This window comes from Salvia splendens, chromosome 9, assembly GCF_004379255.2.
Source record: "Salvia splendens isolate huo1 chromosome 9, SspV2, whole genome shotgun sequence".
NCBI classification, from domain to species: domain Eukaryota; kingdom Viridiplantae; phylum Streptophyta; class Magnoliopsida; order Lamiales; family Lamiaceae; genus Salvia; species Salvia splendens.
The window spans coordinates 5,019,765-5,042,244 of NC_056040.1; the positions used below are offsets into that span (position 1 = coordinate 5,019,765).

The 22,480-nt window shown below is 34.2% G+C and overlaps 1 protein-coding gene across 1 annotated transcript; it reads right to left on the reverse strand.

The window, feature by feature from the left end:
- Nucleotides 1-375: 375 nt before the first annotated feature.
- On the reverse strand, nt 376-1,831 carry LOC121747581 (homeobox-leucine zipper protein ATHB-40-like). Its single transcript, XM_042141655.1, has 3 exons — nt 1,679-1,831; nt 1,302-1,597; nt 376-644 (listed from the first exon to the last, which is right to left on the reverse strand). The coding sequence occupies exons 1-3, from the start codon at nt 1,752-1,754 to the stop codon at nt 453-455; spliced, it is 564 nt and encodes a 187-aa protein (XP_041997589.1). The 5' UTR covers nt 1,755-1,831; the 3' UTR covers nt 376-452.
- Nucleotides 1,832-22,480: the final 20,649 nt, after the last annotated feature.

Sequence of the window (22,480 nt, forward strand, 5' to 3'; positions counted from 1 at the left end):
ACCCTTGAACATGTCCTTGCGGAAGAGCATGGATGTGAGTGTTGTGCTCTTGCCTAAGAGCAGGGAGTAAAAAAGTAATAAAAGTGGGTCCGGGCCTACATCCGTGCTCTTTGGCAAGAGTACGGATGAGGATGCTCTTACTCTTAAACTGACGGAGGGAGTAGTTGATAAATATTTTATTTTAAATTTTTACTCTCCCCTTCAAATCTTCAATAGAATTAAGTCATATTTCCTTTTCGTCCGTCCCATAAAAGTTATGCATATGTATATTATATCTTTTAGTTATGAATTACAGTTTGAAGCTTTGATTTTGGTCCTTGGAGATTTATAAGTTTAAATTGATACTGGTATGCAGCTACGGAGCAACGCATAGTATTTAAGAAAAGGATTAATTTACATAAATTAAGTTGTGCCTATCTAGTATCTACATTCAATCCACATTGAGACCTTAATTAAGCAATGTAATAAACACGATCATCCCATTGAAAAGCGTGTGCGTAATTGGTAACCGTATCCGGCACCCAAAACACGTTCTCGATTCCAAATTCAGACAGAGATGAAGTTGGACTGTTGGCCCTCACCCGCTCCGACAGTCTTTGTATCTCTTTTTCCGCTCCACTCAGTTGTTCCTTCATTTTTAACACCTGCACCACTTCACTCCAATCAAATCCAAATTTCCACTCCATTTCTTTAAATTTAAATTTCAATCTTAATTGTGGGAGATAGATACGTGCGTGTTGGAAAGTGGTAGTAAGACATAAGAGTGCATGTGATGTGCTGCTCCACCAACCACCATCATATCCTAAACAACTACTCCTGGACCTAGTATGTATGTACGGACCTCAGTGGCAGTGGCAGTGGCAGTGGCACTCTCTCCATTTCATTCTATTTGTCATCTCTTTCACAAACACGGCTCCTTTCTACCCTACCTACCCCTAATTAGTCCCCTCAACAGCATATACATATACATATGCATATATCAAATTCAGTTAACTAACTAATTAGGAATTAGGAGATTGCATTAATTTCTAAACGTTTTTCAATGTCACACAAGACTTGCAAATATATTAATATCAGTTGACATTACAAAATATATCAGTTATTAACTCAATATAACTTGCATATCAGTTTCTAACTCAATATCATACTTATGGTTTCAGTTCTCATTTTATAAAAGTTGTCACTAGATCTACAATCGCTCCCCAGACTAGTAATTATCTTTTCATGCCAAAAGTAATGAACTTAATTTGGAATTAAAAGTGTTTAATTGTGAGGAGATGAAGAGAGGGGAAGGAGGTGACCTCGGTCTGAAGGTGGCATTTCTCAACAACAGTGGACTGGTAGTCGGATTTGAGCTTGAAGAACTCCTCCTCGAGCTTCTTAATCTTCCAGCGAGCACGGCGGTTCTGGAACCACACCGCCACCTGGCGCGGGTCCAAGCCCAGCTCCGCTGCAAGCCGGTCCTTCCTCTCGGTCTCCAGCTTATGCTCGTTGCCGAAGCTCCGCTCCAGCATACTCTGCTGCTCCTCGCTCAGCTTTCTTTTCCTCATCATCGCACCTTCGCCACCTTTGCCCTTTCTCGGTCTCTCCGCCTCTCCTACACATTCATATTCAATATAAACATTTTTTTACAAGTTTGAGTATCCTAAATTAATACTTCACTTACAACTTACAATACCTTGTTCAGGGACACACTGGGTGATCATTCCGACAGAACACTCATAGTCAAACATGTCACTAAATTCATGGCTCATGGTGTCCTATCCCTGATGTTGTGGATGGGTCTCACTGTGATTGGTTACAAAGTTGAAAGCAATATAGAGAGAGTGAGTTAGTTGTGGCTTAGGTTTGATCATAAGCACTCTGATACCTAAGTAATTTATAATGCTCGATTTTAGTAATTGGACTTGATGCTTACTTCAATTTTCCGAAATGCCCCTGATAGCTGCTGCTCATAGACTAATCACACTAATCAGTAATCACCTACAATTTTTTTTTATTCATACTATAGCATTAAGTATGCCTTTAAATAAGTCTCGTTTATTTCTTTTTCAATATACCATATGTTTTAGTATGGGCTCATGTTAATTGTTAAGGTACATGGTACGTAGGGTGTCTATGCCTATGTTCTACATTATTCATGAGTCATGACTATATATGTGCATGGGTACATACTTTATAATTTTGCATGTGATGAAATGGATAAAGTAAGATGATAAGAGATACCACCCCTATTTTTAGCCAAATCCAAAATCAAAATGGAAAAAAGTAACATAATGATAGATATATAGAAAAACCATTATTCTTTTGTCTCACATATTAATAAAATAAAATTTTGTAACATGAAATATGATAATTGTGATTATATTTACAAGAGCAGATGAACTTAGTCAATGGTAGTGAGAATTAATGGATAAGGATGCAGCAAAATCTTCAAAAAAGAATATTATGTTCTAGGGTATGATAGTGGGTTATGTTTTGATTTAGGATATAAGAGTTTGGACTATAACGAAAGAGGGCGTATTTTTTATGGAGTACAAAGAAATGTTCAAGTGAAAATATAAAGCGAGTAGAAGAGTCGTTAACATACAGATAGTCATACATCTGACAAGAAACACACCGTGAAAATTACCTTTACTAACACCTGACCTAGCTACCACTTAATCAAAAAAACATCGATCTAAGCAAAGTAACACCACATGCCTAGCAATGGTCTGACCCCGAGACAACCCTCGACAAACATGCACGCCAACCCTCAACCAAGGTCCAAGAACAAGACACCAATAGATAATTAAAATAGATCAATAATTCACTTTTTAATTCATTTAGCTTTCCATCAATATGCATATCAGCAAGATAGAGAGATTCTCCAAAGGTGACATATTAGCAACTAATCACCCTTTCTTTTCCATTGAAAATGCAATAAATTAAAAGGGAGGTCAGAGGGTGGCGCACGGCATTTAGAGGATTCCTTTTCTTGCTTTTGATGGTGATGAGTTGTTTCTTATTGGGCTTAATTTGGATTTATTCTTAATCCTTGACTAATTAAAGTAATATTATACCTACTGTTATGTTTATCCCGACAGCCTAAGCTCTTGTTTCCCATCTCCCAACTTACCTGCCTCAGCTTGACAGCTAATCACAACCCACATTCCGAGGTTTTAAGTGGTGATTAGTGGCTAATCACGTTGAATCTTCTCGATTATGCCTCAATTCTTTATGTATATTTTCTTCTTTTAAATGTATGTACTACTGTAAAAGTTTCTTTATAGCACATTGGTTGAACATAAAGGATATTAACTTTATTATAATATTTTATATCCGTGCATTAGTACTAATTGGAATTGGGTGTGGTCCTAGCTTGCAACATTTATGTTACATGTGATCTTCAATAAGTATTACTTAGTTCAACTATTTTATACTTTGTGACTGGATGGGACTTATAATCTAGTCACCGTTCTTAGTATATTAATTAATTTTGAAACCTATTTAATGGAGTAAAAAACAATTGAAATATCTCATGTACTTGAAAGAATTGTTCAATGTCGTTTTAATAATTGGGGGTTAATCCAATCTACGGTTTTGCCATACTATTACTAGCTAACTAGAGTTGAAATAATACTATTACTAGTATAAGATTTTTTTAGTATTAGTATAAGATTATAGACACAATAGTTCCCTGTTTCCCGCTTCCCTTACCATAGAGAGGTTGTATTTTTCAATGTTTTTTAACTATATAATTCAACAACCCACCATTTACGCCTCAAGTTAGGGATTAGTCTATGTAATTCTTTTTCCTAATAACTCCAATAAACTCCTACTTTAAGGTTGAGCACATATCTCATGAATCTAACATATTGTAGGAATATTGCGGGCGTCATCTGTTAATGTGACTATATATCTCTACACTCATTTAATTTATCACTTGAGGCTATTACACAGTTTTCTCCACTATTTTATATTACTTTCTTATTCGATTTCAAACGATGGAGAACATATTTGTAAATACTTTGCAATTACAAATATACAAGTCAAATTACTGAAGTTCACAAATTCTTAATCGACACGCAACTAGTTTACTAAGTCAAATTTCAGAAAGTTGTAAGAAGGGCACATGCTCACCAATAAAAAGAACTAAAACGTTTTTTATTCTATTAAAGACAATACAATGTGTCGAAGTATACCACCAACACTTCATAAGATATCCTTATCGTTGGTGTCACAACTAAAATTAGAAAACAAGAAGCATTCTTAAAAAAAACAAAAAAATTTAAGATAATTTTCCATCAAACTTAGTTTTCTTTTTCGTCCTAAATTATGGTTATTTTTTTAAAAAATTCAAACGCTAGTAATTGCGTCTCAATTTTTATGTCCTTAAAAGATACTCCTCGGTTTTTGTAGTAATTTGTGTATAGCTGATAAATAGAAATAAAATATCGTTAAGGAAATGAAACCATAACTAATTATGGCATGATAATTAAGTTCACACACTTTTAAGGTGTTTTTCATCGAATTTTCGCCAAATGAGTTTTAACGAGGCTTGTTACAAGGTAACTCCTAATAGACCTTGATGTTAGCGTTAACTTGTTATGTATAAATTCTGAAATGTAAATAAAAAGCATTAAATATTACTATTTTATTCTCTGGGACTTAAAAAGGCTTTCTGTCTCGTAATAATATAGTAATATAATTGTTTAATTGTTTTTCAATTCAAATTCAATATTTTTCAATTAGCTTCTTCGTTTTTTATTCTTCTCCACTGATCACTATTTGTTTGATTTTTTCCATAATTATATAAATAAAATAATTTGAACATCATATACTATATGAATGATTTTTGCATGAATTTGTACTATCACGCAAAACCGTTCAGTTCACATGATCACATGAAACTTTTATTTTGTATGCATCTTTGATTTACATATCAATTCACACAAATGTCTGAATCTTTGATTTTCATAATTGCATTATAAAATGGTCTATTCACTCGAAAATGACTAGAATTTAAATCTTTTTCAAATTTTGGTTTCTACATACATATATTGGCTAAGGAAACACATCTCATCCATATCCTTTTAATATTTCACCATCCTTGCGCTGTTGCGCATATTTTTTGTACAATACAATGGTGGATAAAAATCATGAATAACCAAAATGTATTCATCGTCATGAGAAATACATATTCAATAAGGTGGAAATAGTAATTTATATAATTGAATTTATTGGATTCTCAATTCTACATTTCATTTCCAGTATAGCTAGTTGAACCAAATAAGGATTTCATATCCTTGTACCCAACTTGATCGATCATACATAATATATGTAAATTGGCCATTATCTGCTGCCCGATTATAAATAGTACTATCTTTCAAGTGCTTTTTCAGTATATCAACTTCAGCTAATATGATTTCAGTACATCCATCATTAGTAGTGTGCCTGTATTGATAATAATCTCTTTTCGATCATTCTTGTGATAGATGTAATCGAACAAACTGGATATAAAACAATAAATTATTAGAAAATGGAACAAAAAAATGTGGGAGTTTAAAAATCTAAGAAATTATTATAATTTTCCAATTAAATATTTATATAAAGTGATTTTGATCGTGAATTTTTAGTATAATATTAAATTATTGATTCTAAAAACAAAAAAAAAATATAATTAACATTAAAAAACTTACATTTGTTCACCTATTCCAATACCACTCATGATTGAATATTGTATGAGTCTGAATATTGTATGACGCTTGGAGCTGTCACCCATAAAGATTGACTGTAATTTCTTATTTCAAATTCTTTTTCACTGTAAAGAACAGTAAATGTCGAACATTCAATTTTTTTACACTACACCGGAGGACCATCTCCTCCATATCCTTTTGTTTCATGATCTTTGCATTCTTGTACAACAATGCAAGAAAAAATCACCAATAGACAAAGTGTCTTTCTTGAAGGAGACATTGGAATAACTTGATTTGATGATATTTTTCTCGGCTTGATTTGAGAGGTGTATATAAAGTCACAGAAAAAATCATGTTAACGTACTTATCATTAATTAGTCATTACCTTGTAATAAAACATTGTGTTGCAATCGAGATTTTTATTTATGATTGATTCTTCAATTTGTGCAATTTATGCATTGATCACTGTTACTAAATAATTATTAATGGTTTACATTTTAATCGTGATTCTTTTCTTTTTGGAATAAAAAAGAAAATAAGGTAGTTTTAAAATTACGATAGTGTGTAATGAGAGAAATTATTATGGTAAAGTAGTAGGTTCAATATATAACGTTGTTATCATTAACTTCGGATACATCTTCATAAATGGTTGCCCTTTGAAAATATCATACTAGTCACTACACAATTACATGTACCATGGCTTATTTGTACAGTTTATATTTTATTTTTTATAAACATTAGTCTCATTTTTATTTATGAATTTTTTTTCCATATTTTTTTTATCTCACACTACTCATAATTTTTCTTCCGTGTGAGAAAATAATAAAATGACCATTTTGTCCGATAAACGATGTCTGATATGAACTAAACACATTGTACGTCATGGCGAAGATGATGAGTTTAACTCATTAGCTTGTCGCAAACCCGGTTTGAATTTCAAATAATTCTAATAAAGTTGATATTTACGACATCATCAACGTCATCGACTGATAAAGTTGCATCACATACTCCCTATGTTCCATAGCAGTGGAGTCATTTCTTTCCGGTACGGAGATTAGGAAAAATTGTGTTAGTGATTTAAATAAATGAAGAATAAAGTAGGAAATAAAAAAGGTAGAGAGATGAAGAGAGAATAAAGTAAGAGAGAATAAAGTAAATGAGAAGAAATGTGTTGACTTTTAATAAAAAGAAAATGACTCAACTACTATAGAACCGTACCAAAATGACAAATGACTCCACTACTATGGAACAGAAGGAGTATATAATAGAATGAATTATGAAATTGCATCACGTAATATAATAGAATCAGAGTGATTTAAAATTTCTTCTCGGATGATATCGAAAGGGTTCAAGTGCATAGGGTTATGTTTTAGTATAAATCCAAGTCTTGTTTTCAAGACCATATATACAGAGAGTATGAAAAATATTTGCGATCCAAACTCTTTATTAAAAGTAACACAAAAAAAGTAGATAGCAAGATATTACAGCTTTGCATTTTTTTATAGAAAAAAAAATATTTTCTATCATTCTTTGATCTTATTTTTTTTACTATACCCACCAACATGGAATTGAATAAGGTGTTCAGTAAGCCCGTTTGAAGTCAGATTTGGGGCTCCTCTGTTAAGCTAAATGACGAAAAAAACCCCAAATAATTTTCCTCATTCAAAGTGCTAAGGGGTAAAGAAGTCATTTCATTTACAAGTCATCAATAACTTGAGTTCTCAGATATGTATATCACGCATTTATGATGTTTTAATTCTGGAGCATGTCCCATGAACAGTGCGGGCTGATGCCCCATATCTTGGGCTTGACAGAAACAAACTATAGAAACTGAACACAACAACTTGGGCAGAAATGGACCCTAATTAAAGTAGACTATCACACAAGAATTTGTGCAGAAATGGACCCTAATTAAAGTAGAGATCTCCTTTACTCCCCTCTGTCTGCGAATATGAGTCCCGTTTTTCTATTTTACTATGTTTGCGAATAGGAGTCCCGGTTCACTTTTACTAAAAATGGTAATAGGGTCTCACCTTCCACTAACTCATTTAACTCACATTTCATTTAAAATTAATACATACAAGTGAGACCCCTATTCCACTAATTTTTTTCCACTCACTTTTCTTAACATTTCTTAAAACTCGTGTCGCCCATAAATGGGACTCCTATTGGCGGACGGAGGGATTATTTGAACACTATAAGATTTGTGCTCACATGTCCGATTCATTTCACCAGCGGACTGGGTCTAGGCTGGGCAGACACAACCAAATTGACAAGTCTAATTTGGAACCCACTATACGTAAACAAAAAATGTCTGAAAAATTAAAATTGTAGTGTAGTTTTATATTTAAAACTAGTTTTAGCCCACGTGCAATGCACGATGAAATATTTTATTATCATACTATTTTAAATTGTTAATTGATTAACACAAGATCAAGTTTTGATTCCGAAAACAAATTGGTAGTATTGCAAGTTTTAAAATTGGACGATAGCTTTTCAAACCTCAAAAATGTTTTAAAATTGTATTTTGAAGTATAAAAGCGCCGACGCAGAATAATATTGTCACAAAATTGTGTGTAATCTTTTTTGTATTCTGTATCCATTTAAATTAGTACTATACTTTATTATAGTCGAGCTTCATTACATTGCAATATAGTGACCCTAATACTCTAAAAACCCAAACCTTGAAACCTAAATCTTAAACCCTTAACGTTAAAATATAATCATCATGACCAACAAATGAGCCAAATATAAATAAAATCCTCCCTCCGTCCCAGTTCAACTTTACTTTGTTAATCACTTTAAAACAAACTTTAATAATAGAAAAAAATAAAAAGAATATCATAACTTCATGTTAAACAATATGAAGAGATTGGAAAATATGAAGGGAGTGAAAAACGTGATGAAAAAAATATGTGAGTGGATAAATTACCAAGTATCATATATTTATAGTCCAAAAAATAGAAGATAACTCCTCAAAACTTTTTCACTCTCTACACCTATTATTTAAAATTTTAAAACCTTTTAATTTCCAAAAATTAAAAACTAAGCGTTATTTAAATGTTATCAAATTTCTCAAGGCAAAAGTATACCTACAAAAATAAGTGAAGATTTTACAAAATAGTTGCCCACATATATTTTTTAATTGTTTGCAATAATATAATGAATAGAATAAAATATAATAATAAAAAGGAAAGATAAGAAACTAAAATATGATAAGCATCAAAAGTAAAATAACATAATTAAAAAAATAAATTAGATTAAATAACTGGGAGATAAAGATAATACTCCACATGACGGACAGAAGCATCTTTACTGAAATAGTATTTTTTTTATTAATAGAATTGATATTTATAGAAGATTTGATAGTAACTCAATGGTATAGTATTATTTATTGTAAATTAAATTAATAATAAATATCATTTATATCTTGTGACCTTTCAAATTATTCAAGTGGAAGTGAAGAGACAAAACACATTTTTTTTAATTATATTTGACCGCTTGTAGCTGCACACTACGCACCTTTGTGAGAAAGTTTTTATTCTTAAATGTCTAGATTGTAGTATTTAAATTATATATTTAAGCTTAAATGATAATTTCATAAGTACCCCCAAAACTCCCCCTTTATATATGTATAGATAGATAAATAACTTCACATTTATTTCAACAAATAACCTCACATTTAGCATAATTTTAAAATGACCTGATTTTCAATCATAAGCAATTTGTAATTTATGCATATTGTTATACCTAACTTTTATTAGAATTTGTTATGTACATTTAATTCGTAATTAAGATGCGAAAAACTGAAAAGAAACTTTTAACTTTATGCATAAAAATCGAAACAAAAGTTATGGCATAATTTTAAAATTATTATAATGAAATTCATGTTATTTCTTCCAAAATTCATTCTATATGCATATAAACATCCGATTCATAATTAAGATGGGTTATACGTTTATAAATAGAAAAATTGTGAGTCATTTATTTATATAATTAACTTTTTGTAAATTGGTATACTTTATACATATTGATGTACCCAACATTTATTAGAATTTTATACATACATTCAATTCATAATTAAGATGAGAAAAGGTGAAACAATACTTTTAACTTTATGCATTAAAAGTGAAACTTAAATTATGGCATAATTTTAAATTGTTATGATGTAATTCATGGAATTCATCCTATTTCTTCCCAAACTAATCTTCTACATATATAAAAACTCAATTCATAATTAAGGATGAATTATAGGCTTATAAATAGCAAAAGGCACTATTCAGTTAGCAAAGACAATTGCGATTAAATAAACAACGTATTACTACTAATATTTAAAACCCTAATGCGCCGTAGTTGGTTAGGACTATGCCACCGTTGCTAGCCAGCTGTTGACCGCAACGTCGCCAGCAGACGACTCCATTCTTTTCTTCCTTTGAAAACTAAATCCTAAACCCTTAACTTTAAAATATACTCATCACCAACAAATGGAAAAAATAAACAATTAATGATTTTAGATAAATAACTAAAAAACGTAATAAGATAAGAAACAACACTTATACCACACGGTCGTGGAAAACACATTCCAAGGAGATTACATTGGATTTCTCTCCATGTTTCATGAATTCACAAACACGCACGCATCAGACTCGAATGGATGATGAAGTATTGCTAGGTTGTAGACGGGCATCAGACTCGAATGGATGACGAAGTATTGCTAGGTTGTAGACGGTTTAGGAAAGTGAATTCCATAATTTTTAAAAATTAGAATGCAATAAGGGAAGACAATAAAAAAGTGAATTTGTAATCTTACACATGCTACAAATTTATAGACGTAGAGTATTGAGAAGTCGTCCTATTTTGGGAGTTACAAATATCAAAGAATTATCATTCGCATGACTTATGAAATTATTATTATTATATTATTATATTATTATTATTATAATAAATGTACAGTCATGAACATTATTGAAAAAAAACGTATATAGTGTCTTTGAATGAATGCCATTAATTTACAATTGCCAACTCATTGATTAGGTTATGTATTAGTATTTTTGAATCGTAATATAATTCATAACTGTCAAGAGAGTGGATAATACAATTATAGGACGACTCCATTCTCTTCTTCCTTTGAAAACTAAATCCTAAACCCTTAACTTTAAAATATACTCATCACCAACAAATGGAAAAAATAAACAATTAATGGTTTTAGATAAATAACTAAAAAACGTAATAAGATAAGAAACAACACTTATACCACACGGTCGTGGAAAACACATTCCAAGGAGATTACATTGGATTTCTCTCCATGTTTCATGAATTCACAAACACGCACGCATCAGACTCGAATGGATGACGAAGTATTGCTAGGTTGTAGACGGGCATCAGACTCGAATGGATGACGAAGTATTGCTAGGTTGTAGACGGTTTAGGAAAGTGAATTCCATAATTTTTAAAAATTAGAATGCAATAAGGGAAGACAATAAAAAAGTGAATTGTAATCTTACACATGCTACAAATTTATAGACGTAGAGTATTGAGAAGTCGTCCTATTTTGGGAGTTACAAATATCAAAGAATTATCATTCGCATGACTTATGAAATTATTATTATATTATTATTATATTATATTATTATTATTATTATTATTATTATTATTATAAATGTACAGTCATGAACATTATTGAAAAAAAACGTATATAGTGGTCTTTGAATGAATGCCATTAATTTACAATTGCCAACTCATTGATTAGGTTATGTATTAATATTTTTGAATCGTAATATAATTCATAACTGTCAAGAGAGTGTATAATACAATTATAGTATTTGTAACTGTCAAGAGAGTGGATAATTATGACAATAATTCATAATCAATTTTTATATTTGAAGATAGAAACTGGCGCATGAATTAAAATTGTGCGTACTATACATATATAAAAGTTGAGTTTTGGGACATTTTGAATAATAATTTTGTATAAGGGAGGTAAATGCAATTAATAAAAACGATTAAATTATCTTTCACTAAAATTCATAAAATTTCATAATCAATTTTTGAATCGTAATATAATTCATAATTGTCAAGAGAGTGGATAATACAATTATAGTATTTGTAACTGTCAAGAGAGTGGATAATTATGACAATAATTCATAATAAATTTTTATATTTGAAGATAGAAACTGTCGCATGAATTAAAATTGTGCGTACCGAAATTTTATGAATTTTAGTGAAAGATAATTTAATTGTTTTTATTAATTGCATTTACCTCCCTTATACAAAATTATTATTCAAAATGTCCCAAAACTCAACTTTTATATATGTATAGATATGATAATAAGGCTAGATATTGATATTGCATGTAATTGGGCCTTCAAATTCTTTATAATCTATCTTCTATGAAAAAGAAAAACTTCAAATTACATTTATATAAATTAATAATAAAATGCTGTAGGGTTATAATTTTAAAAAAATATATAGGTATAACTGAAAAGGTACGAAAAGTATGTGAATCGAAAATATTCTATTGAATTTGCGTTAAGGGTAAATTGTTGGAATATAAGCAATATAAGATGTGACATTTATACAATAATGAGTTCATATTTGATGTAGTCAGGAAATATTTTAATAAGTCTAAGTTTCAACAATCTATCAATTTTAAAAATATAGACTTGATTAGTGTTGATTATCATTAATAATGTTAATATAAAACTATTAACTTACTATGAAATAAGGAAGAAAATCTAGAATAATGAAATGAGTTAGTGTCCCTAACACTAGAAAAACAACACTTTTTATGTTAAGAGTATCCTAACACTAGAAAAACATCATTATTACATTCATTATAGGTACTCCCTCCGTCCCATTATAAGCGAGACGCTTCATTTTTGCAATAATTTTAATTTGGAAAAAATGATACTATAAAATAGTTGAAGAGGAGAAAATTTAAAGTAAGAGAGAGAGTAATGTAGAGAAGAGTCTTCCCTATATTATTATCACTTTATTTTACATTCTATCCACTTTAACTACTATTTTATAGTATCATTTTTCCAAAACCAGTTCAAAAATTAAGCACCTTGTTTATGATGGGACGGAGGAAGTATTATTTTCTAACAAAAGACTAGGAAAACATCACTATTATATTCATATTAAGGTAGTAATTTTCAAAACACTAGGAAAACTATCACTATTACAATTATAGAATATGGCAGTATTCTCAAACAAAAATCTAATAAAACAACTTCACATCTTTTACTTTTAGCACAAACGTAACATCCTAATATAAAAATTTTAATGATAATACTCCCTGGCCTTTGCATCCCTTAATATGTGTTTTACTTTAACTCGGCACATGTTTTAGAAAATATAAGCAAAATGAAATGCATGTGAGTCATATTTTTATATATGACTCGCCCGACTTTTCTTATCAGTTTAAGTTTATTTTTGGATTATCGTCGAATATTTTTAGTCAAATATCGTTCCGTTTTATTTGATGAGTCTATGGAAATTTATTTTTTTTAGAAGCCCAAAAATCAATTATTTATTCCAAAGTGACAGTCAACTACTCGGTCAAATATATATCTCCAAACCCTATCACCAAACTTTTCCCCATATCCTCACCCCCTAAAATCTCTCCAACAAACCAAATCTCCACATAATTTATTATATATCCCAACCACTCTAAATCAGTTTCATATACACAAACTATATATATATATATATATAACCATCTACACGTCTCCCACTTTTCATTCCTTCCTGCCGTTGCAAAATCTTTCTCCCTTCTAAAAAGGTATATCCTCTGTTATTTATGAAATCTTCCATGGCATTTTTCATATTCATACTAGTTCATCCACCCATATTACTTTTGAATAACATTTAATCTTGATTCTTTTAGAAATAAATCTTAGCCCTCGAGAAATTCTTTATGACAAGTTCCAATCCTTGATTATATAGAAATTGTGTAACCCACGAAATCCTGGAGAAACACTAAAATCAAATAGTTTAGTTGAATAAAAGTTTGAATTAAAGATTAGAAAGGGGGACGGGAAACGTACCTGTTGTGTTGGAGCGCGACGCCTGGACGGAGGCAGAAACGGAGGTGGTGAGGTGCGGCGACTCACGGTGGAGCTGCGACGGTACCATTCACTGGCAGCGAGCAAGAGTTCAGAGAGAGAGGAGTCCATTTTTGTGAGGAGAAGCTGTGAGAGAAAGGTACCTGGTTGAGGGTGAAGAAGAGAGGAGAGGAGGCATCACCATTTGGGTGTTTAGTCATTGTTTTTGGAGAAGAAATTGAGAGAGAGATGATGGAAGAAGAAGGCGTATTAGTGATTGGGAGTAATTTAATAACTTTGTTTTGTTCTTTGAAAGGAGGTGAGAGAGTTGTTGTATTGAGATGGAAAGAGAGAGAAGAGAACCTGAGATTTACAGAGTGAAAATTTACAGAGAGGAGGAGAATTGCTGGTTATTCTTTTTCCTTAGTTTTAGTTTGGGCCATGGTTAGTTTTTAGTTGGGCCTCTAATTAATTTTAGTCTTGTTAATACTTGGCATCTATTTAGGAATGGGCCAACTTATATGTTTGAGTGGGTCGGCAGTGTGGATGATCTTAGTTTTGGGCCTTTTGATTTAACTGTTGGGGCTAGTGTATTTAATTATGTTGGGTTGGGTTTAAGCATACGAGAACTAGGGCTGGCAATTTTCGACACGACACGATAATCCGACACGAATCTGCACGAAATTATTGGGTTGGGGTCAAGTCTTATTGGATCTGTGTCCTTATCGGGTTGGCCCATTAAGAACCCGATAATTTCGGGTTGGGTTCAGGTCAGATGTGGGTCGGATACGGGTAACCCATTAAGAAATAATATTATTATTTTTATTATTATTTAAAAAATATATTACTTTAATGTTTTAATTTCTTATAAATTAGGTTTAAATAGTATAAAACGAATTTTAATTGTGTAAATTAGGTTAAAAATTAAGGTTTAATCGTGTAATATTAGGTTTTAATCGTGTAATATCAGGTTCGGGTTGTTATCGTGTCGTGTCAACCCATATTATATCGTGTCGATAACGGGTTCGTGTCGGGTGCGGGTCATGTTCAGATTTGAAGGTAGCAGGTCGGGTTCGTGTTCGGATTTACAGTTTCCTTAACAGATCGGGTTAAGGTTAGGCCTTATTGAGTTGGGTCATTATCAGGTTGACCCGATAACTACCCAATCCGCACGATTTGCCAGCCCTAACGAGAACTATGGAAATTTTATCAAAGAAACGACGAAGTATAACTTGAGCACACGCACGTAGGATGCATGCATCGTTTTAAATTAAGTTATGTTGCAAAGTCTAATTTTAGCATATCATATTATTTTAAAAAGGGTGAACCTTGCACGTCGTTTGTAGTTGAAGCAGAAGGTGATTGAGGAGTTAAGCATTTAAGGTGAGCTTTCTTTTTTAAATAAGGGCAATGCCCTAAGTATATTTTTATGTGAAAATGATATAAATATTTGTCATGTCGTGTTTTGTTTTATTCTATGGAACCTATCTGATGTGGCTTTTGCCATCAATGGATAATCGAATTTGGGTCTGTCTAGGGAGTGAGTCCCTATTCAGGCTAGTGTACACCTATGGAGATCGTGCGCTATCTCTTCGAGTTGGCCGGTCTAGTGACTTGGAATGTGGCCACATTCCTTGCCATCAATGGATCAGATATTGTAGATAGCTATGGGAAAATGGTTGATCAACCGAGTTCTTACAATGGAAATTATTTTAGTGTCTTGAGCGATTTCTAAAGTTAAAACCCCGAGATCACTCAATGGTGGCATGAGAAATACTTTTTATAAAATATTTTCGGGATGAGTCCACTGAGTGCATCAACTACTCAGCCCTGCATTTCTTTTTAAAAATGTGCAGGTTGAGCGTGACGGGTGCGGTGGGTGTTGAGCAAGACCGTTGAAGAAATGTAAGTGTATAGAATGTGTCATGTCTTCACACGTGGCATATTCCTTCTCTCAAATGCTTCCGCTATGTAGTTGTCCTTCTTTTGAGTTCTTGTATCGCTGAGATAATATTCATTTTTGAGTTGTTGATTGTTGAGATACTCTGATTTTATTCGAGCTATTCCCATTTGTTTCGAGCTATGGTCGAGTTGTGTTGTTTTCCCCCTTCTTCCCCGCTTTTTTAATCCTCCCCTACTCGCGATCAACCATGTTTTCTATTCTTAGAAAAATGCGGGCGTGACAATAAATTAAAAATAAATATAAAAAAATAGGGTAGGTTATAGGGCGGGCTATAGTCTGCCCACTGCAGGTGAATAGGTAGAACTATAAAATGCTGACATGGAAGACTATAAATTGGTATAAGGCGGGCTATGGAGCGGACTATAGTCCACCCCATTATAGATGCTCTAATTCATTGAGACAACCTGCCTTCCGTCATAAAGAATCAAAACTAATTCTATTTTGGTTCATCTTTTAAATTTATAAACAAAACTAATTCTATTTTGGTTCATCTTTTAAAATTATTAACTCTTACCTTTAGCAATTTTTTTTATCTGATAAGATGTCCCTTACTCTCAACTAACAACATTTTAATCACTTTTTTCTTTTTATCTTTTTTACTTTAACAATTACTCCCTCCATCTCACAACATGAGTCCTACTTGGTTTGGACACGGATTTTAAGAAATATAAAGAAACGATGATTGAATAAGTTAGTGGAATATGAGTCTCACTTATATACTCCTACTAGTTTTATAATAAAATATGAGTGAAATAAGTTAGTGAAATGTGGCTACTTACCATTTACGGTAAAAGTGAAATAGGAATTTTATTGTGTGACGGACAAAAATGATAAAAATAGGACCCTTATTGTGAGACGGAATGGAATATATATTAAAACTCATGTTGTTTCAAAATTATTTATATTTACTACTCCCTCCGTCACTGAAATGGAATATCTGTAGGATTCCATAGTAGTGGACTCATTTGATATGTTGGCACATTTCATAATAGTGAAGTAATTTCTCTTTTTAGTATACGTCAATACATTTCTTTTAACTTAATTACTCTTTTTTACTTTATTCTCTTTTCATTTTCTTTACTTAACTCACTTAACACAATTTTTCTTAAATCACATAGCAAAAACAAATGCCTCCATTGCCGCAGAACGAAGGGAATAGGAGATAAGAATGCACAAAAGACACGCATCTAATATTGAGACATAACCACAGCTATGAATAGAATTGGAGGCACTAGTTTCCTCTAAACAGCCACATTTAGTCAAAAAAGAATTAGACATTATCGTACAAGACGAGAAACGACGTAGACAACCGCCACAGTTAGTCAAGAAAGAATTGGGCATAACGACGAAAAAAGAGCACTAACCATCAATAAATTGCCTATTTTCTACAAAATACTGTATTATTGTAGACTAAGTTGGTTACCTTCCCTTTCCTGTTACGTCGATTGGTCTATGTCAAAGTAGAATGCGGAAGAGAAAAGAGAAAATGGCTGAGAAACGGGGCCAATAGGATAAAACATGGACAAAATTAAATGAAAGAGAAAAATGACAGATTCATACTTACTATTCCCTCCGTCCCTATGATTTAATAAAAATTGTGTAAAGTGAGTTAAATAAATGAATAATAAAGTAGAAAAGGAAAAAGGTGGGAGACGAAGAGAGAATAAAGTAAAAGAAAATAAAGTAAGAGAGAAGAAAAGTTGTTGCTTTTTGCCAAAAAAGAAAACGACTTAATTACAGTGGGACAACTCAAAAAGAAATACGACTCAGCTACAGTATGACATAAGGGTGATATAGCAAAATAATCAAAGAACGAAGTGAATAAAGGGCAATTTCCAAATAAATTAAGAATATAATTAAATTCTGAACTGAAATGAAAAAAATAAAATCATTAAGTTTCCTAATTTCGCAAATTTCCTATATGACGTTTTGGTAGCCTACATGGAATAATATTTATGACATGACGTCAAACGTGTATCGACTTAGTGAGATGGCACAAACGTGTCAATCAACATTGTTTCTATATTACTTAGTGAATCATTTACCCATTACGGGAAGCGAACCGTAATTCCATCCAAGAAAATTGCGCAATTAATAGTTCACATTTTAGAGTGTGATTTTATTCATCATCAAATTTATGGGTTTACGCTTGCTCGTGCTTGGGAATTGTCGTGTTCATAGGCGATACTTGGTGGGCTAACCTATGAAGAAGAGGAGGTCGACATTACCCAATGAGAAAAATTGAAGAGAAGGAATACATGATGAGCAATAATTCTAAAATTTGTATTGTAATTGATAAAATTGCAAAACTTCAATGGAGGAAGAAGGAGAGATGCTTAGATGAAGGAAATAAAATACATATTTTCCCCCTAATTTATTCTTCTAAATGGATTAACGGACCAAAAAGACATCGTTTCTAGGTAAACGGCATGATGTCATTATGTATCACATCATTTTGTCCACGTAAATAAATTTGTTGCCACATCATAACGAGTTATACAACAGCGTATGGAATAATTACGAAATTTAAAATTTGGGCATTTTATCATTTCATTTTAAAATAACTATAATTTGATGATTATTCGTGATTTATTAGGGAACATATATACCCTACTTTCAATAGTAGTATGAGATATTTTTACACTAACCTAATAGTTTGTGGTATTACTTGTAATAGAGTGAAGGTTGATTTCGATGTACAAAAATAATTCCTACTATGTCTTATATTTCAAGGTGAGAGAAAGCTCACACGAGATATTTTTGTAAGGCCCTCAGCAACGTTGTCTCTTATTCGTCCCTTAACCGTCTCTTAAATTACTATTCTTGGGCCCCACTGTACTTTTTTACTCCATCTCTTAACTAACGGAACCTGCAACCCTCAATCTCTTATTTGTCCCTTAACCGTATCTTAAATTACTATTCATTCAATTTCATTTTTTATTTTTATTTCCAACAAATTCAATTAATAAAAACACACTTCATTAAATAAAATAAAATTACAACATAAAATTCGTAAAATCCTAAAAAAATCAAAAATACATAATTTAATAATTTCCTCCGCCAAATTTTACCCAAATGTGCTCCATTAGATCATCTTGGAGTTGGGCGTGGGCGGTAGAGTCACGTGTCCTTACCCGAATAGACAACCGTTCTTGTATAGACGGATGCACTCCACTGCGAGGCGGACTACTTGCGGTAGAGCTTCCGGGGGCTTTAGGGTCGAACCAATTTCCCGCCTCTGGTCCTTTGTCTTGGACAATCATGTTGTGCAAGATTATGGACGTATACATTATGTCGACCATACTCTCCATGAACCACGTACGAGCCGGAGCTTTGATTATGTTGAAGCGCGCTTGGAGAACTCCGAACGCCCTCTCCACATCCTTGCGAGCTGCCTCCTGCTTCTGCGCAAAAAGAGCCTGCTTTGTGTTCATAGGCCTGTTGCGCGTCTTCACGAAGGTTGGCCACTTCGGGTAGATGTCGTCGGCAAGATAGTACCCCATTTTATACCGCCGGTTGTTAGCGATGAAGTTGATGGCCAGCGCTTTACCATCCAAAACTTCGGCGAAGAGGTCGGATTGATGGAGCACGTTTATGTCGTTGTTCGATCCGGGGACCCCGAAGTACGCATGCCGGATCCATAGCCGGTAGTCGGCAATGACCTCGAGTATAACGGTGGGGTGGGTGCCTTTTTGGCCGCTAGTGTACGACCCCCTCCACGCCACAGGGCAACTCTTCCCTTGCCAGTGCATGCAATCGACGCTACCAAGCATCCCGAGGAATCCGTGCACTTCTTCGTGAAGGTGGAACAGAAACTGTCAATCTGTCGTGCTTGGCCTCCGGAGAAATTCGTCGGTGAAGGCTGCCCGGACGCCTTTGCAGAATTGGGTCAAGCACATTCTCCCAGTGCTTTCTCCAATGTGGAGGTATTCGTCGAACACATCCTCCGTTTGTCCAGTTGCAAGTTGACGGATTGCTGCAGTACATTTCTGCAGCGTCGTGTGGCTGGGACGGCCGACGACGTCGAACCTTTATTGGAAGAACTCTTCTCGGGCTGCCAATGTATTTGCGATGTGGAGAAATAGCGGTTTCCGCATGCGGAAACGTCGACGGAAGTAGGTATCTCCCCAAACCGGGTTATCGTTGAAGTAGTCGCGGACTAACCTTGCGGCGGCTTCCTCCCGGTTACGATGGATGTAAGTCCGGGAGCGTCTTTGGGGCGGTGCGGCTTCCTCTGCCTCCCAGCGTCGATCTTCTTCAAGTGATTCTTCCATTATTCGATGCATTTGCTCATATGGATTCCTTAGATCGATTAACTTTGGGGGAAGAATAAAAGAGTTGATTTGAGCTGAAAATTGGAGTTGAAAGAGAGATGATTTGAGAATAATAGATGTGTGTTTGTGTGTGAAATGAGGATGAAATATGAGTATTTATAGAGTAAAAAAATAAATAAAAAATAAAAAATAGGGAAATGGTCGAAAAACGGCAATATTACCGTTTTTCGAATTTTAATTTTAATTTTTTATTAAATTCGAATTTAAAAAAATGATTTATTGCGTTAGCGTGACGAAACCCACTCGCGGGGCGGCGAGTGGGCGTCACGCATGGGGCCGGAGCGCGCCACGTCGTGCGAGCGCGTGACGAGACGTCTCGCGGGCCGTCTCAAAGAGACGGGTGTCTCGGCGGACTAAGGACGCGACGGGACGCTGCAACGAGTCCCGTGCGCGTCTCGTCACGAAGGAACGGGCTTCGAGCCACCCTCGTAACGCGCTGCGGGTGGCCTAAGGGGTCATCAGTACACATCTACTTAGTGGTACAAACATATTAGGGTCAATAATTATAATTATAGGTTTATTTATGGAGATATCCTTTAATGGAGTAATACAAATGAGATATTTTAGATGATAAATATTTTGATTTATTTTCAGATTAATTTACAATTAGTTACAGATATTATTTGTATCATAAAAGTTCATTATTTTTATATGGCTCAGGAAAAAAAACTATGATTAGATTGAATGAGGTATATTGCATTTCGCAATTAAAATTATATAAAAAAATATATACTAATATATTTTCAATGATTCATTGACAATTGTCAGTTCAACAGAGTAAGCATTTGATTTTTAGTTTGGTTTTGAATCGATAAACTATAATATTTAAAATTTAAAAAATTGAACTGATTTAGAGCATCCACAACCGTGCTCTTGCCAGCGGCACGGTTGTGGGCCCGGGCGGTACTATTCATGCCTGCTCTCTGGCAAGAGCACAACACCCACAACTGTGCTCTTCCGCAAGGACGAGCACAATTAATATAAAATTCAATTACACAAAAACATTTTCATAATACTAAAATTCATTAAAAAAACCACAATAAAAATAACAAATTACAAATAAAATAAAAAGACATAATTAAAATCCTAAAAATTAAAAATTACATAATTAAAATACTAAAAATTAAAAATTACATAATTATTGGCTAATATAACCCGAGGAAGACTACGCATCCGGCGGCACCAACCCCAATTGTTTTTGGAGACCCAATATCATGGACTCGTGCGTTTGAAGTTGCGTGGGGGTCATAGTTGACCTATCGGCCATATTGAGTTGGGCCAAAAGGGCCCACAACGAGTTGTTCGGGGGTGGAGGTGGAACATAGGGTGCGGGTTCGGGAGCAGGGGCAGATGGAGTCGCGGCGCGACGTCGTTCGGCCGCCGCCTTCTTCCTACCTTGCGGTCGGCGTCGGGAACCGCTTGGTTGGGCATCGGGGCTACCCAAGTTAGCTTCGGCGAGTTGGCTAGCCACTTCTTCGCCGGCGTCGGATAGGGATGCCGACCGTGAGCGTTTGGAGGAGCCGCTAGAGGAGGATGTTATGCCTCCCTTATACTTCGGGTGCGTCCGCGTCTCCTGCCAAACGTTAAGATATTTGAACGACTTACCGTTCATGGATTGGTAGGTGCTCAGCGAGGCGGTGATGATGTCGACCTCGCTTCGGCCGCTCCCGGCATTCCGGGACTCCTGGATGAAATAGCCGTTGAACTTGCCAATTTCTTCGTTGGCTCGGCCGATGCAGTTGCGCACCATACTCTCGTTGCGCTCGATCGTTCCCGGCGGCCGGTGTGCATTGTACCGGCTAGAGACGCGCCACCAAAAGTGATCGCCGGATTGGTTCGTTCCAACCACCGCATCTTCGGAGATTTCCAAGTACGCCTTGAACAATCTTTCCATCTCCGCCGGTGAGTACGGTGTGCGGACACCGGCGCGAGATGGAGGATTCGGCATTTGGGAAGGGGCGCGAGGCCTAGGCTCCGGTGTCCACCCGTAGCGCCCATCGGAGGCACCTTGATCGTCCATTGGGTATGGCCGGTAGCCACTCGGAACGCCCGAATCTTGGGTGAGAGGAGGGGCCGAATATTCCGTTTCCGGACTATGAAACGGTTGCGAACCGAACCATTCGGGGTTCCAACCGTGAGAGCCGCTTGGGTTGTCGTCGTTACCGGACATAGTGGTGTTGTAGGGTGTGAGAGGAAGATGAAAATGGATATGAGAGATTGATGATGAGAATTGTGTAGTGAAAGTGTGAATTTTTTGGAGTGAAATTGGGGGTATTTATAGATGAAAGTGTGTATTTTTGGGGTAAAAAAAATAAAAAAAAATTAAAAAGTGGGGAAAAACGGTTATAAACGGATATAATTTTTTGGGGAAGTGAAATTTTTTTTTTGTTATTTTTTATCGATTTTTTTAATAAAAATCCGATTTTTTTAAAAAAAAATAAAAAATGTTTGAAACCAACG